This window comes from Asterias rubens, chromosome 4, assembly GCF_902459465.1.
Source record: "Asterias rubens chromosome 4, eAstRub1.3, whole genome shotgun sequence".
Classification (NCBI taxonomy): Eukaryota; Metazoa; Echinodermata; class Asteroidea; order Forcipulatida; family Asteriidae; genus Asterias; species Asterias rubens.
Window position 1 is genome coordinate 20,423,575 of NC_047065.1, and position 18,907 is coordinate 20,442,481.

The following is an 18,907-nucleotide window of genomic DNA, read 5'->3' on the forward strand; positions in this document are numbered from 1 at the left end:
TTTCTTTTTTTGCGGCACGTCTAGTCACCTGAACACAGTTTAGACAACTACATGAACATAGATACACAGCTGGTTTACATTAACGAGCAGAGGTTGACATGTTTATTTAGCTCGGCATTATTAATGAATGCACTCCAATTAGCTTAAGCTTCAGCTATTTAGACAAAAAGCTCTCCAAGGCAAAGGCCCAACCAATTTATGTATAATCAAACCGTAGAATATAGAATGTGACTTTTGCCGACTGTTAAAAAACACAGCAGCCCCTAAAATTGTGACTGAATTAATGCATTTTCTGTTTCTAGTTTGAGACATACTTTATGGATAGAAAAGTGAACTCACTGGATTCTCAAAAAACATGATGGCAACTTTTACTTAAAATTAGTTTTGAGAATCTTTTCTCAGGGGTTGGGGGGGGGGGGGTGGATTCAAGCGCTTTTTTATTTATTTTTACAGAATTTCAAACACAACAATTTACGGGAGGATCAATATGAGTTTTGATCTGTAATGATCAGTTTATAATTAATCTGATCATGCCAACATTTTCTTACAATGATTTGTATTACTATTGATCCTTGTCTTTTAATTGACAAATAAAGGACACAATATTGCTCAAAAATAAATGAGAGCCACGATAAATTATCCAATTTCCCTCTAGGACAATAAAAAAAAAAGTCAATTAAAAATAACACACTTCAAACTGCAGTTGCAAATTCCATATATTTTTCTTTTTTAAATTCCCCTCTCTCTTGAAACATTGTATGCATGCAAAAAAAATCCAAAATTAGAAAATAAAAAAATTCCGGCGGCACATTTTCCCGAGATGATGCAGGTAATCCCATTACGGACTCTATTACACATGGCCGAGCTACGATGCTATGCCCACGAGCAAATTACAGCCTGATGTGGGATGCACTATCAGCTCCCTTCGTCCCATTTAGGTTTGAGCCAATTCCCGCGTATTATTCTAAGTGAAATTTCAGTCGAGGGTACACGACGAAAGGAGTTTAATGTGTTAGACACCCTAAGGTTTTTTTCCTCCTCTTCTTCGTCCAAAAGGAAAAAATTGGTGTGAGGATATCGAGCGCTCTGATGTCTTAAACTGTGACAGTTGTCCTTAAAGATGCCGCATATTTGTTTAAGTTATCAAGAAGAAAATCTCCTTGAACTGAAATCAAGGGATTAAAGAGAGGAACACGACGTGTTAGAGGGCGCTAAGTTGTGATAATAAAAGATGGAAGGTGATGAATATAAAATTTGCTTTGGATTTATATGGGGTGAAGATAGTTGCAGTACAATGTAGTTATTGAAACAAACATGATTTAGGGTTAGGGTAAAGGTGAGAAACATGAATTGGCCATGGTTCCTTACCCTCATCTGTCAAATAGGAAAGAAAAAAGGGGGGAAATGGTATAAGTATACACTTCCCAATAGGAAATTTGCATTTTGCAAAGATGGTTTAAAACAAAAAGATGGGTTGAGAAATATTAAAAACAAACATAATTCTGTATTTGAGTAAAAAGTACAGATTTAGCTGATGGTTTCTATTGAATAGAGCAAGCCAGAAATAAGACCCAGCAATTACTGCATCTGAAAGGAGAATTTTTGCATTCATCAGACCATGTAACATTAAGGTATTAAATGTTTAAGAGACTCTGTACAAAAATAAATCCCTGTGAAGCACCCCAGTCTTTTGAATTCCCATATGGAGACCTTTTGAGTTCCATTTTCTGTTTGGTTCTCGTTCTCCATAGCAAAAAGAAAATGCGAGGACATATCTTAACAAATACTGACATTTAGAAAAGAAAAAAAAAAGGAAAAAAGCTTAAGAAACAAGAGACATGGACAGATATATTGATGTAAAAGCTAAACAATAACAATGAAAACATAAACAAGGAAACAGAAATAGAAAGTATTACAAATCCAGGTGTTTCACATCTCTAAAAGCAAATTACGACCTAATTATTTAATTTATCACAAATAAAACACGGTTCTAGAGGAGTGGCGCTTGAGAGTCACTATTCAAATGTGGGGGCGCTGTAACAATCATCATTTCAGAAACATCTAAAGGAGCATGGTCGGGTAATGTCAAAAACTTAAAACAGCCCGGGGGCGTTAGAGTCTAGGTTACAAACAAACCCGATTTGATCAAGGTGTTGTTGTTCATGTTTGGCATAGTGATTGGGAAACATAAGCACTCCGTACGTTGAGGCTACCGGTTTATGTTGCATCACAGCCTCGGAGCGCTGCGCCGTTTCGGTGATGAATAGCCAGTCTTGTTATAAAAACTCTGTATGTAAACCCTCCCGCAATCAATAAAAGGAAACTGCACTGTATACACATGAATGTGGAAAGGGCCTTGTGTTTGTTTGTAACCAATATGGCGGTTTAAGTTGAGAAGATATGGGCTGCAGCATTGGGCGCTTGAGGAAATCTTATTTCGGCAACGTTGAATAAATGTAGATCAGGCTAATGACTGTGTACTCCAGCACTCAGTGTTTATGAACCCTCAAGCAACAATCACTGCCAGCAGACATTTAAGAGGTGTTAAAATTTAACATTCCCTGCACCGGGGTACTGCAATTGCATGCTAATATTTCTCCCCAAAAAGCCCTGTTCAATGCGATACGAATGTTGACGCCACAAATTCGCAACGAAAAATTTGCAGCAGTTCAACTCTGCACAACTCACTTGCGAATATTGCTGCAAAAGGAGGGTTGTGACGTCAAATTCACGTTAAATTTGCATTCGCTTAAAGTATGAACCAGGCTTAACAGGGCAAGACTTATGTCCCAAATCAACCTCAATTCTGACTGCATCAAACTGACTGACAGAAAAATTAAATATCAGTTATGATAATGGTCTATCTGGGCCTAATTTTAGTAAGGTGTTAAGAACATTTCTGCTAAGCAGACACAGGTTACAACCCCAAATGCCTGAAACTAGATCAAAACTATTTTTTTAAAATCTTTTTCAATTATTTTTTTCGGGGGGGGGGGGGGGGATTAAATATTGACTAACTCCAAATGGCCCCTTAAACATACAGTCCTGAGCAAAATGGACTGATGCCAAACTATTCCCTGCAACTCTACATGCACAGCCTTGCACAGTATGCATAGGACCCTTGCATGATACCACTTAAATTTGTATAGGATTTGAAGCATTGCATGGTGAGGTATCAATGTATATTTGGTTTGCGGTAACACCATGTGTGTATCTACTTGCCAGGTAGAGTTGTTCTTAGGGAACTGTCTTGCTTTATTCTACAGCCGTGGAGTAGATAATCGGAGGTTCGGGAGACTTCTCAGTTCTGAAAAGAACTGTCCTGCTTTTTAACTATTACCAGGGCGGATGGTATAGAAATTAGACTGGACTACTACTTTAGCTTATAGGATCGTAATTAACTGTACTGCCGCGGTGTCAGTTCTGAAATTGGTCTCAACGTTTCGACTAGCTTGCTCTAGTCATCGTCATCGTCATTTCTACACTTAAATTTGGTTTAAGATTGCCCAATCCACAAGCTTGCCTTTACAGACTATAAGTCAATGCTAATGGTGCCCAGGATCCGTCTTCTATGAGAGTACAACTCCGATCACGTACAGGCTCACTCTGTTATGAACACTCTCTGAGGCAAACCAGTACTTGTAGTACATGCATGGCCTGACGTTAGTTAACATGTAGGATATTAGCCATGCACCGTCCTCTAACCACTCCAATCTTCATTTACATTTCACTGATATGGGATGAGAGAGCATGAATTAAGGGCTAGCTGCCGACGCATAATTCATTCACAAGCCCAGTACTTTAGAATGGTTTCTGATTTCACTGATTTGGCTTTCAAGGAGAGTGGGAAATTTAGGAAATAACTCTGGGATAAAAGGACGGGCTCTTTGTTTTGTCTGTAAATTATATCTGGATGCAACACATACCAAAAGATATCACGTTACACTTAACATCGTGAAATGGCAAGGGCCCAAGTTTCATGAAGACTGATTTCAAAAAAACTAGCTAAGCACAGAAGAATCTTGCTGAGCAAACACTAGGTAACCATCCAAATTCCATGAAGTTTTACATTGCTACGACTGGTGCCCCACTCATATTTTGCTTAGCAAAGAAACTTGCTAAGCAGCATTTTCTGCTGAACAGCTTTATAAAAATGTGTCCTGGGCCTGATTTCATAAAGTTGCTAATGCTAAGCAAATATGAAGTTTAATTTCAGTTGAATCCCTCTCTGTTAAAACACATTCCTTTGAAGGGAGTTGTTTCTAAACTATACATTATCGACAGCTGCAGTGCTTCCTACCAAGTCAGTTTTTATGATAAAAACATTTTGGGAGTAGTTACCAAAGGTATACGTTCAGCTTGGGCGATATCGCGATATTATCGAATATCGCGAGACTAATTTGGAAATGATTTCAAAATCGGATCGATTTGGTTTAATCGAAATATCGATATATCGCAATATCTCGTGATATATCGCCGATACATCGCCGATATATCGCGATATCGATTAAGTATCACAATATCGAGCTGTATTTCCTAGCTGAGACATCTTGCACCCCATAGGTTTGGAGTAAAACCAGAAGAATAGGTCATTAGAGAACACCTCTCTTATGCTATGACTGTCTCTTCTACAACTTTCACTTGGAGTTTGAAGACTGATGATGTCAAATTTAATTAATCGCGATTACATCAAATATCGCGATATATTGTCGGTGTATCGTGAATGAAATAAATCGATACCGCCCAAGCTTAGTATACGTACAAGCTCCCTTTCTACCAAAGTAATCCCCATCTCTCTTCGGCACTCTTCAGTTACAGACAATTTTCTTTTTGTAAGAGGACAAAATATCCACCGTTTCAAGGAGGTTATCAAGGTGGGAGAATCTATGACATTGTACACGTTACGTCTTCGTGCAATTTATTTCCCTCTTTGAACTATTTCGTCAAATTCCAAGACATCCATTATCTCATATCCTTGGGATCATTGCTGCATCTTAGATGGACCAATCAATATCAATAGACTTCTTCAAATCACACCAATCCCTTTCCACAATTTGAAAACTTCCCTCTGACCACAAAAGCCAGCCTTTTAAGAAAATGATGTACGAATATCTGGGAACAGAAATGATCAACATCTCAAATTTCAGGGCCAGAAAAACAGCAAAACCAAAAGGAGAAGTAAACCAAACACACTAGAAGATGATTGAAGCCCACAAAACTAATGCAGGGACAGAGTAATCAAGAAGAATTCTAAGAGTCTCGTGATTTTATTGGCCCCCCCCCCTACAAAAAATCCTAAAACCTGCAATGACCTTCATCAAATATTAAAGACAGTGGACACTATTGGTATTTGTCAAAGACCAGTCTTCTCACTTGCTGTATCTCAACATATGCATAAAATAACAAACCTGTGAAAATTTGAGCTCAATCGGTCGTTGCAGTTGCGAGATAATAATGAAAGAAAAAATATCCTTTTTTTGTCACACGAAGTTGTTTGCGTTCAGATGCTTGATTTCGAGACCTCAAATTCTAAACCTAAGGTCTCGAAATCAAATTCGTGGAAAATTACTTCTTGCTCGAAAACTAGTCCACTACAGAGGGAGCCATTTCTCACAATGTCTTATATTACCAACCTCTCCCCATTACTCGTTACCAAGTAAACTAACAAATAATTATTTTGAGTAATTACCAATAGTGTCCACTGCCTTTAAGGTGAAGTAAGACATAATGTCTCCTGAAGACGAGCAGAGCGTACTGTTTAAAACGTCCCTCAAAAGAGAATTATTACATTGTTGTACCATGGAAGAATCCTCCATGGTTGTACCCAAAAATTGACTATTATCTATAGTTTATTCTTATCCTTCACACCACGCACAGCTTCAATGAAGCTAAACAAGACACTTAACAAACAAATTTTTGTTCTCAAGGAAAACAGGACACCTAGTGAGATGTCATAGTTTTCTTTTAAAAACAAGGGACGTCTTTTTGTAATGACAACTTCTTTCAAAAGGATGGATAAACAAATTCCTGACACAGTACAAAAAACAAATCACAATAAATGAGAGATTGCATACCTGAAACCATGGTACTGCATGTGAGGGGGTCCAATGAAGGCTTGATGGAATGGATACGGTGAAAGAGCGGCCATCATGGCTGGGTCATAGGTCAAGTGGGACGGAGGAGGGGGTGGAGGAGGAGCCGGTGCAGGGGGGCGGGGAGTCATCTCGGTCTCGCCCGAGCGGTAAGGTTGGAATCCTCGGACTGGAACACTCTCCTCTGGTTTGAGGATGTGAGGAACAGGTCTGTTGGGAAAAATAAATCAAAGAAACAAACTTGCAGATCAGTCTTCTTAATAGTAATTGGACAGTCAGTGAAAGAGTAATACATTGAATCCACACCTTCGGCTTTGGATTCGGCTTTGGATTCGGCTTCAGGCTGACTGAAGAAGTCCTAAGCGCGGATGCAAAGCACGCGCAATTGTGCCAAAGACATGGTTTAAAAAAAGGGGGCCATACAACCAAAAATCTGGCCGTGTCTAAATTAGTGGCTACAGCTTGATCGTTAGGTGGACATAGACCTTATCGCAAATACCAATGCGCAAGCGCAGACTGTTGAATGAGGTGCATTGTGGGATATATATGGATCAAATTTGGATACCAGCTAGACCACAATGCACCTAATTCCAAGCTTTACGCGCGCGCCCCGGTATTTGCGAAAAGGTCTATGCCCTAAAGCATAGCAACACCCTTAGCAACAGCCGCAGGCTAGCCATAGCCCAACCAGTAATTCAGACATGGCCTTTAGCTAATCTTGGGTCGATTTTTATGGGGCAGTTGTTGTTTGACTCGTGATTATAAACTAGCTTTGCATTCATATACTAGCTTTGCATTCATATCCCATACAAATCCAGGATCAATTTCATAAAGGTGTTGAGCAAAAAAACACTGCTTGAAATATGATAAGCAAAAACTTGTCATGACAATGCAAACTTGATTTAATTCTGGCTGGTGACCTGTTTCAGTAAAACAATACTTTTCTGTGCCGATTTCAGTCTGTAAAATTCTTTTGTAAATAAGAATTTGACCAAAGAATTTGTCAAAGATGTTGCAGGGCCTTCGAACATTTTGAACTATAAACTGAAAATCTACAGTCAAAATGAGAAGAGACCTAGCAGTACTAAAATAATGCAACACATGAAAACCAAAGGGAAGCATAGATGGATTGCATATGATGTCATTAACCACCCTCTCTGATATAAAACAATGGAAAAGCACCCGAGTGTAGGCGCTGTGTATGTCTCTCAGCCAATAATTGTCTTTTTCGCATACATTATTCATCAAAGATTGCGGCCAATGCAACGGTTTCATTGTTGAGCCATCATTGTATTTTAGAACTGAGCTTTCAATGTGTAGAAACATTTGTTTTAATTAATTCCCGTTAAAAAAAATGGTATCCTCACAAGTCCAACCTTCTTGGTCCCGCTCCCGGACTGCCCTTTGATCTCCATATTGAGTTGGGACCGGTTCCGGCCTCAGCGGAGTGCCTGCTGCTGTTGTGTTGTTCAGATGAGTTGTGATGTCCATGTCTATCCATGTCCTGGGACAGCTGGCAATTAAAAAAGAAAATTTTAACATTTATGAACAAGTTTCCAGACAGCGTCCTTTAAGCAGAGCTGCCAACATTTACGTTTTACAATCAGGCAGATTTTACATAACAATCAGGGAGCTATTTAGGATTACATTCAACATATTAGGGAGATTTTCAAATTTACATTAAGAACATGTAAAGACTTGTACATTCATTCGATTTTCAGTCCCTTCTCTGACTGCGTGGGTCTTCAAAGAAATAATTCTCTTGGGTTTTCCTCCCACATCTATAAAACAAACTCGCTCCTTGAAGAGTGGTTAAGTTGCCTTGAGCCCAAGGCTCAATTTCAAAGAGCTGCTTAATTATGCTTAGAAATTTCCTGCTTAGCAAAAGTGAGCAGGATACCAGCTACAAATGGCAAATGTGGAATGGTAGTTTGGCTGGTCAAACGTATCCTTGAAAGCATGGTTTTACTGTGCTTAGATCCTTTTTATGCTTATGCAGCTCTACGAAATAGGGCCCAGGTGGCCACTGAGTGTGACATGGTAGGTCCCCCCCCCCCCCCCCCCCCCCCCCCCCCCCCCCCCGGGGTTAAACTCAAACTCTGGTGTTTCTGAATCTTCCCACTCACCCTTCTTTGCTCTGACATAACACTAGAGTTGTTGGAGTGTGTTGGTGCGATGGTGACCACTGGTGGCGTACTGGTGGGTACCACCAGCGGGGAAGGGCCAAAGTGAAAGTTCTTTGTGGATGGGGTGGACGCAGTGCTTCGATTCATACTGACCGGTGACACCCTTGGGGAGTGCTCCTCTGGACCTTGGTCAAAAGTTAAAGATCACAGTTAGATTTTTATGTTTTATATTGAAATTTTTCATGCGATTTGACCTTTTGGTCACAATGTGATAATGTTTAAGTAAAATTAATATATACCCCCCCCCCCAAAAAAAAAAAGTTACCATGTTTTTCAGCTCAATGATTAGGTGGCAACGTGCCCCTGGTGACAGTTGATTTTGGTTGATAGCCCAAATCAGTTAAAGGCAGTGGACACTATTGGTAATTACTCAAAATATTTATTCGCATAAAACCTTACTTGGTAACAAGTAATGGCGAGCTGGTGATAGTATAAAACATTGTGAGAAACTGCTCCCTCTGAAGTAGTGTAGTTTTTGAGAAAGAAGTAAGTTTCCACGAATTTGATTTCAAGACCTCAGATTTAGAATTTGAGGTCTCGAAATCAAGCATCTGAAAGCACACAACTTCGTGTGACAAGGGTACTTTTTATATCATTATTATCTCGCAACTTCGACAACTGATTGAGCTCAAATTTTTACATGTTTGTTATTTTATGCATATGTTGAGATACACCAAGTGAGAAGACTGGTCTTTCACAATTACAATTCGTGTCCATTTGTATTTAAATCTCCACTAAAACCATGAACTACGTACCATTGTCGTTAGCATGTTTGGCCAGTTTTCGCAATGCAGCAGCAAAGCTAGACGTCCTGGTGGCTGCCATGGCATGGTTGGTACTATTCGCACTGGTAACCGTGACGGTGCTTGCAGACTGATTGAGTGGGGTCACTGTCGCTGTGGTTCGTGTCGTTTTACTACCGCCAGCTGAGACTACCGTTAGGGGCGGAGGCTTTGCACCGTGGGATGGAGCACCTGTGATACAATGGAAAAGGAGAGAAAAAAAAGTCTGAAAATTTAAATCAAAATCAAAGATTTAAATGTCTATAACGAATGAGTATATTTTAAAAAGATTTATACAGGTTTGGAAGGTTGAAAAACACCATTATTTAGTCGGAAAGCTTACTGATTTTTGGAGGGCACCTTTTGCAAAACAAAAAAATTAACAACTAATGTGTCCACATGATCAATTCATCACTAGAATAAATTGTGCATGAAAGGGCTAACCAGCAGTCTCCCTTAACAGTTGTCCACTGCCTAAACGCCAGTTATAACTTCTGCAAACCAGTGAAAATTCTTTCCAACTCGTCCTGCTAGCTACATCATTGCTTCCAGTTGCTATATACGTACATGTGAGCCACTGACTGCAATAACTGTTCATACAATTTCAAAGTAAAGTCCAGAAAGAAATGGACCGGTGAAAAAGCTGGTCAACCAGTGAAATGACAACCAGGTCTTGTGTCGCTGAAAAAGTTAGGGGCAAATCTTCAACACTTGTTGGGGACCTGAAAGGCATTTACACAGGTGGCTTTACTCAGCATGCAGATTACACATTGAATAACCATGTTTTGAATAAAAGCTGGGTCAATGTAAGCCTCTTTAGTATGGGAAGGGAAAGTCTAATTTTGAAGGCAATCATTTCAGAAAGTGTTAATTGGAAATGACTTCAATTTCAAAATTTCATCTGAAGGTCGTTCAAAAGACGGTCGTTAGTACTGATGACTGGGGCAGGGTTTCCTCCATAGTCAAGGTTGCAAATAGAAGCCTCTATCCACCTAGTCAAAACTACAGGGAAATTTTAATTAAGCGCTTGTAAATAAACCACAAGCAAATTGGATATTATTTGAGAAAGCAGTTTTAATGTTAAGCTGAATGGTACATTCAGATGACTGGAAGAGATAAGAAAACATCCTTGGCTGATATAGCATTCTGAATTATAGTTTGGAAAGTATAGCGCAAAACCTTTGAAACTGATTTCAAAATCAGGCATGGACAAGATGAGTGCTTGTCTGCCAATTTCAGAGGTTATATTATATCAAATGATATTTTGCAAGCAAATGTACTTATTGTGAAATGGAAAACTGTTTCCAAATCTCAGAACATTGTCATGGTCTTGACAGCTCGGCCTTTATTTCTACTTTTTATTAAGGCAATCTTATTGATTTTCTGAGAGTTAAACAAGAAAAAGCAGAAAATCATATTTAAAAAGGACGAATATTCTTCCCTAAAATATATTGCGTACATTTTTTATAAATTATGCAAATAACAATGTCTAGTATATTTACATGGTACACTAGTCTCAATTAGTGCGTCTGGCCTTCTTACCCTACTTGTGTAAAAAAAAAAAAAAAAAAAAAAAAAAAAACGGGAACCAGGCTATTTAGCTTTTAAATGAAATTTGTTATGCAAACATAATCAGCAGCGAATAAACCATTAAAACCCAAGGGCGTCCATGAGAAATAGATTATAAAAAAAAATGTGGGTGGCTATATTCTGTGTGTGGCACGTTCACTCAAGTAAGTAGGAATTAAAATTCTACCTCCATGGTTCACTGTAAAAACAAAAATGCACTAATTGTTTTGTAACAGAGTTGGGGATTATTTTTAAATTTGTTGTTCATTTGTTTTACAGGTGCCCATCAAATTATTTCTCCTTGAGATGTGTGAAGATTTTACCCGTGTCCAAAATAATGATAGTGCTGGTGATTTATTTCAACCATCACACAGGTTTCATTGTTACCGATGCAAACAACATCTAATAAAAGCCAATATTGTCCGGAATCCAAGTTATTGAAGCTGCTTAGCAGCTATATTGTGATAAGCACATAAATTATTGGGGCGCCAGTGGCATGCATTGTGAATAATGGCACTTTTTATGGTAACTTTTACTGCCGAGAAAAAGTCTCTCCCAACAATGAGCAAATTTTGTGTTTGATACAAATTTTGTAAATAATAAGGTAAGACCCTGTTCACAGAGCTGACTAAAGCACAAAACATAAATGGCAAAGCACAAAACAATTGCGAAGTAACATAATGTCGGGCTATTGTCTGTAACTAACTGGTATCATTTTGTTTTGCTCAGCAAAAAGTTGTGGGGTGCTGTTGTCTAAATCAAATTGGGCTCAGCTTCAAGGATGTGGCCAATGGGGTCTTGGGTTGAGAGTCAGCGGTGATATCAACACATGAATCCACTATGGAAACATATTCCTACCATGTTCATAATCCTACATTTTTCCTATAAACCATCCGAAAACCATTTTCCATAACAAGCATGCCCTACTACCACTACAGCACACATTTCCATCCATCATGTGCCCCCCACATCCTGCACTGTGTCATAAATAACTGTGTGATATATTTATAAACACAGGGAGCTGGGTTCACCCCTATTGGCCCTTGTGAATGGAGACTGTGATGACCTTGTGGACCCTCCATCAGCAAGAGGCACACTCCCTGCACCTGGCTGGCACGTGCCAGTCTTCCCTGGCCCTGCTGGAAGGTTTCAGACATTCTTAAAGGAGCAACCACACTTGCGGCCAGAAAATATCTCCCTGGCCATGGCAGAAGGTTCCAGATTCGTGTTAAAGGTGCAACCACACTTTGAGCCGGAAAATGTCTGCCTGGCCATGACAGAAGGTTTCAGACATTCTTTAAGGGGCAACCACACTTGCAGCCAGAAAATATCTCCCTGGCCATGGCGGAAGGTTCCAGATTCGTGTTAAAGGGGCAACCTCACTTTGGGCAAGACAATATCTGCCTGACCAAATTGGTTTTAGGCCAATGAAAATGTTGCTACAAACATTTATACAACATCTTGATCAATGATAAGAACATTTTTGTTCTCAATTCAAAGCCAAGGATAATGTTTCCTCAAATGTCTCCCAAAGACACCAGGAAATATTTTTTGCAACATGAAAAGGGAAAAACAGAAAATTGTAGTGTCTTTGTCACGTTTCCTCAATGCCATTAAAGAAAATATTTTGGAATTTCCTAAGTTAATGTTATCGTTAAGTTTATATATAAAAAATAAGATAAAATTAATTTAAGTTTTGTTGTAATAATTTGTTTCTCTTTTAAATGTTGTTTGCAGATAAAGATAACTCATTTGGCACCAAAGGTCATATTGGTTAAAAGGAAAACAATATTTGAAAACTAGGCATATATAAGCCAGTTTAAAGCTCTCTACATTATTGTTTTGATTCACAAACCATGATTATCAACATTTCAGATATATGAGGTTTGAATCCATTTTAAAAATAAGACCCTCTCTTTAAAAACTAGTACCACAAACAAGATTTTGTGGTGGTGTGGGGGGGGGGGGGGGGGATGGGGTCTGCTTAAATACCATCACCTTCCAGACAAAGACTTCCAGAAGAATACATCTTTGGATAGACCATGGAGGTAGAAATAGACTAACCAGCTGGAGGGGGTCTAGCTACATATATAGTAAGTAGGTCTTTAGCTTAAAAAGGGGACAAAATGTTTGCTTTTGGCTAATACAATACAAATTTAGGATAAAGGGAGGGTATGCTTTTGGTTATTACTACACAAATGTATGATAAAAACTAACTTGGTAATTGGTAAAAACACTGTCTGTAATGTTCATGTTTAAAGTGTACATTGTTTTGAAAATTCAATATAATTTTGCCCGTGGCAACCAAATTTAATATTTTTTTTTAACATGAATAATATTAATAATAATTTTAAAATGTTGATAATGTTTAACATTATGAGGAACAAGTCCCTTTTAAGAAATGTGGTTTAAGGTTTAAGATAGAAGGGTTAAAAAAAAGTTGTTTTAAATTTTTTATTCGTGTATCCAACTGCAGATAGTTGAACGCTATTTTCTATTGCAATGAAATAAATTTTGGATGCAATACAAACAAGTCCATGGCAAAACAAATAATTTCTCATTATTAATTATGTTTAAACAACTTCTAAAAAGCATGTGGACAACAATAAGGTTCAGGTGAAGATGTGACCTTTGTTTTTAAGCATTTAAAGATAACTATACTCTTTAAGGAGCCAAATACATTTTCTTCAATAAAACCGTGGCCACAATTTGATAAAATTTGTGCAGGGTTGTTTTTTTTTGTGTATGCTAAAGGGAAAGAATTTACTTTTCGCATAAATTTAGTGTATCATAGAATAACTACTGGTAAAATCACCTCCTAAATTAGACATAAAAGAAACTAACCTCTGCTAAGTTGAATTGAAGCCACCGTAGGACTACTAACAGTTTGTTTCTAGCGTACAATTTTTACGACAAATGCAAGGCAGAAACATAATTGAGTTGCAACAATTAAATTTTATAGGGACGCTGCATGTTAATCGAGTGCTTAATGGACTATATGCATGTACCAGCATCTATGTGGACATGATAGCAACGGGTAACAAGCAAAGACACATTTGTAAACATTTAACTTTAAACAAATTTTTGGTGGTGCAAGTATTTACTGTTGAATGAAAACAATATGGGCTGAACTTATGAATTAGATATACCGGTACACCTATTTCAAACGCATGCTTACTGTACATTTAATTGGTGTGATCAACCACATATATGCTATTTACACAGAAAATAAAGGGTCTTAGTTGCATGAATAACTACAATTAAATATACTATAAGAATTTCTGCCTATTGTAAGTTGCAAAGGATCATGTTTCAGAAATTACCCAAACATATTAATCTATATTGTCATCTGTCTGTTAACTGTAATGATTTTGGGATTGAACAAAGAAACCTTGTGACTTATATTGACAAGCCAACAGTATATTACATGTACTTTCCTGCCCTACTATAGAGTTACAGTGTACGAACCTGTCATGGCCCATGCTGTTTACTACAGCGTTTTGTTTCTTAAATGTCGATCTGCTAGTAGGCCTACTAGACTTAAATTTTAACAGAACATTCTAAAGTCCTCATCAGAAAGTACCAACAACAATGAATAATTTTCTCTACTAAAAGCACAGCAACACAAAAGAGACACCTTTCTTTGTCTCTCTTTGCCATTTCAAAAATCCAGTTTTATGTCGGTGTATAATGTGATTAATTAATGTAGTAGTGTGTCTCTACTCTTCTACTCATGAACTCGGAAGCTGGAGCGTCTGATTAGGTTACTCATCTTTGATGCGAGGACCTACTCCCCCCCCCCCCCCCTAGGGATTCTTAGTCCATGCATGCACGAACACTGTAATGCCCTGCGATAAATTGCGGCAGCAAAATTCCGTTTTGCTTCCAATGTCACGAGATTACAGCGCTCTTTCAATTTCCTACAACAGATTTAAGAAGGTAGAATCTTCCATGGGATATTAAAACGGCCTTGGGAAAAAGGCGGATGCAATACAGGCTGATGGAAATTGAAAGTTCAGTCAGTTTATTTGTGTTTACTGTATTGCTGTTGTTTATGCACTGTTGTTATTGTTGTTGTTGTTGTTGTTGTTGTTGTTGTTGTTGTTGTTGTTGTTGTTGTTGCTGTTGCTGTTGTTTTTGTTTTTGGTTTATAGACAAATCTGTTTTATACATTGACTATTCTGAATGGCCCAGCACTAAGATTTATAGGTGTTTTGGCACAAAAGGAAACTCTTAATAAGGTTTTGGAATTTGCGGGGGGGGGGGGGGGGGGGGGTATCTTCAGTAAATGACATTTCGATTATATCAATGATGTAGGAAGCATAACTTAAACTTTGAAGCACTTAAATGTTAATTGTTTTAGGGTTTAAAATTAAAACTTGCTTTAAAACTGCTAAACAAAAACACTGGTTAAAAGGTGGCATTGATGTATTGCCAATAAAATATAAAACTCAGTAAGTAAATCAGTAGGCCTCATCGAGCAAACAAGACTTTTATTTGGCCTGGCCGGCTGATAAAGCTATACACCTTTGGGGCTGTTTGCCTGAATATCTCGGTCATATATCACACATTATAAGAGGATGTATCTCTGTATTATCTACATCAGGGTATAATGGCGCGGGATATAATGGCACAGCATTAGGCCATGGATAGTGGAGTGTTTATTTAGGTAGATATGCCTGTATGCATGAATCGCTGATTGTGATACAAACATCTCAGTGTGTGCTGAGGTGAGTTTGCAGGGTTCAGACTCTTGACATTGTCAAGCCCAACAAAATTGAAAATGGACGCCGACGACGCCGACGCAAATTTAGGATGTGATACTTGTAGGGAAATTTGGAGGGAAAATGAAACAACAATTGAAGGGGGTTATAGACTGCAATTAAATATTGACAGAGTAGAGAACGATGTTATTAAACGGTTGTTTGATTAAAGGAACGAGTATGGTGAAACAGTTTATAAAATAGGAATGAACAAAATGAATTTCAAGAACATCAAACTCTTGACTTCAAAAAGAAAGATAGTCATTTGAGAAATGTTTGAGCAAAAAAAGAATTGGTAAGCAGGTAGTGGTACCTGTATGCCCAGCTTATAAACAGATTAACACATTATTTCCAAAAAAGATCTAAGTTTTGAGTTGTGTTTTAAATTGAGAACAAGCATCTGCTTGGCCGTTCAAAAGATATGGCCTCAATATAATTAAACAAACATACTGCATGGCTTTTTGGCAACATTTGTTTCAAGTTATTGCACAGAATTCAAACGATAATAGTGTTGGATGAAGGAGTTTCCTGCTCACAATAAATTTGACCTTACCACCCTAATTTCCACACTTGCCTGCAAACATCTCCACGAGACACCTCTTCGTTAACCGAACCAGCCCTCTAAAATTAAACATTGATTTTTTATTTGGTCACTTGAAACCCCTCACAGGTATGAATTCACATCACGTAGCCAAGAATAAAAGACTTTAAAGCCACCTGCCAAAACTAGAACAAAACATAGTTCTTATTTTTTCCTTGCTTTTTTTTCTCCTTCTTAACATCGTTCCTTTAAACCCAAATTACCTGGAAATGCAATTCCTTTCCAATGATCAAACTGTTTTTTATTTATCGAGAGGTAGATTTATGAGAACTGTTCAGTTTTAAGAAATTAACTTTTGGCGTTACTCAAGCGTTAAAATTACTTAAAAATGAGAAGATTGAGGGTGAATGAGTAGTGTTACTTGTTTGTTATCTTCATAGATTGGTCCCTTTTATACACTGTCTTTACCAGCAACTTGGGTTTTGGCTTTAAGCTGCGTCGAACATTCAAATTTGTCTATGCAGTAAAGAGATTCACGGACCAAATGCTAGAAACTTGATAAAACTCCTACATTTCGTAAATGCAATTTAAAAAATGATATCAATGTCTCTAAAAAGATGGCAGCCTTTACACTGAATAGCATTAAGGGTACAGAGGCTTGATAAATAGCCTTTGCATGATCGATGCAGAACTTTTCAACATTCTGAAAGCTTAATCTCACTTTGTCCACCACAAATTTTGCATCTCATCTTCCTTTGAGAGAGACCATTTCCACCATGAAAATCCAAAAGCCAGAAGTTCTATTGGATTATTTTGAAAGAGGGGCACCGACGCAGCCAAGAGAGGGCTTTTGAAGCACTTTACACAGTGCTAAGTTGCATCCCTTAAAACTCCAGATTTTGAACTCTTTTACGACCCTGATGACTATGATAATCATGAAAATTCATGAACAAAACCAACACCACAATTATCATTTCACTGCTACTATACGATATCTTTAAACACAATTGACAACCCCCCCCCCCTTTCTCAAGATACCCGTCACTGCAGATGGCTTAATATTCTGCCACGCCATCCCCACTTCTTGGCAAATTGTCAGCAACCCATTGATCGAGCTCTGTAACATGACACCACCGCTGCTGAGTGACACGGATAAAGACGCTGGGACACATAGCTAGTTCCTTTTTCCTCCAATGTGCGGATAGCCGGGGAGATCGCAGGCCAGCGTATGGGGCCCCTGCGTAATCAGACACTCATTTACCAGCAGTGGGGGAGATTAAAGGTGCACCGATGACCCTCTCTCACCCTAAAAAAAAATATAAGTGGGCAATCCAGACAGGCAACCTAGTGGTGGAGAACCCTCAAGATCTAGGATGAGGTTTTTCCAGAATTGGGATCTGGATTTTTGATGGAGAATTCAAAGATTGCATCCAGAGAGATTCTGACATACTAATTAAGAGTCGGCTCAAGAAGGGTCCCAGTAGTAAATTGTAAGTGGCTTCCTGTACTCAGGACAGTCTTTGGATGGGGGCTTATGGGTGCTTTGTTCAAAAGCGAACGCCTTTGTGGACCAGGGCCAAATTTCATAGAGCTGCTTTAAAAAAAAAAAAAAATAGCAAAAATTAGCAGGATACCAGTAACAAATTGTACGTGTGATATGGTAGTTAGGCTGGTAATCTTATTTTGGTAAGCATACATTTGTTGTGCCTATTTATTTTTTTGGCTTAAGCAGCTCTTGGGCCCTGTAATACTTGCCGCAGACACATTCAGTACAAATGTCGTAGTGAATTACTTTGGGATGAACCATGTTTGTCAGGAGAAGGCCAGAAAGTCAGAGTCTCCGACCTCTGCAATAAATCTTAAACCAGAGAATTTCAAAGGATAAAAGAGGTGACATTGTGGCATTTTTTGAATGCATATCATCTATAAATCTTTGCCGATCAGCATAATATGACAGGATAATAAGAACTTTGTGTAAAAGTGGGATACACCAGCTGGTTCACCATCAATCACGCCATCCCAAGAATCACAGCAAATCAAAATTCTTTATCAATCATCTGGATTGTTTTGTACTATTACCATTTCTTTTATTCCAGTTACATTCTCAAAAAAAATTTTAAATTTATCCCAGTCTACTAGTTTATATATTTGGTTTGCGACAACACCATATGTGTGTCTACTTGTCAGGTGGATTTTTGTTCTTAAGAGAACTTTATTGCTTGATACTTTACTACAGCTATTTAGATACTCAAAATCAACAATCCCCAATCTAAGAAAATAAGTCTCAAAGGGTTGAAAACCAATTCAGATCATTTAGGCCCACTAAACAATATTTTTAAATGTCCTGGCCACCCGAAGCTACTATTTCACAGCCAATCACAATAACAGCACAGAGAATGCTTTAAAAACCCACACCACCCGAACGGGGGAAAAAACAAATCCTGATTCCTTCTCAATAAATGACACAAATCAAAGATGATAGAACTTGGTCTCTCAAACTGCGGCGCAAAATTCAATCTGTCAACTTGTTTGAAAGCAGGTATGTGTTTGAGCGTTATGTGGGACAAAGCATGGGTGATGCAGAGAGACCACGTCTTCCTGCTCCGCAGCACGACTGACAGAAATAACCAATTTCTTGGCATTTCCGTTGAGTATGTCAGATTGATCTGTTTCCAGGATACAACCATTTTAAAGGTAAACTGGAGAACTAATTTCACTTCAACTAATATTTATTTTAACTGCCAAGGAATAAATCACTAGCCTTTGACTTTTCGAGAAGTGCAATGCCTCCTGGTACTGCTAACGGCATAAAACAAAAATTCCATAAATCCGCCAAAAATTTGGCTTAGAAATTAATTCTATTATTTTGTCTGAAATGTTTTGACAGGAAACCAGTCATGACACGTTTAAATCAATTGATATTTTGGCTGGTAACCCGATTCTGCTTAGCGAAACATGCATACCGAACAATTCT

The 18,907-nt window shown here is 38.2% G+C and overlaps 1 protein-coding gene across 2 annotated transcripts in view; it reads right to left on the minus strand.

The window, feature by feature from the left end:
• The window catches only part of LOC117289294 (genetic suppressor element 1-like), a 47,185-nt gene that overhangs the window by 15,377 nt on the left and 12,901 nt on the right, over nucleotides 1-18,907 (minus strand). The window contains exons 2-5 of one of the 2 annotated variants that reach the window (XM_033770356.1): nucleotides 9,034-9,252; nucleotides 8,219-8,403; nucleotides 7,469-7,605; nucleotides 6,075-6,302 (exon numbers count right to left, since the gene is read on the minus strand). In XM_033770356.1, the coding sequence (XP_033626247.1) occupies nucleotides 6,075-6,302; nucleotides 7,469-7,605; nucleotides 8,219-8,403; nucleotides 9,034-9,252 (769 nt within the window). Of the gene's footprint in view, nucleotides 1-6,074; nucleotides 6,303-7,459; nucleotides 7,606-8,218; nucleotides 8,404-9,033; nucleotides 9,253-18,907 lie in introns of both variants that reach the window. The other variant, XM_033770355.1, reaches the window with a different exon arrangement.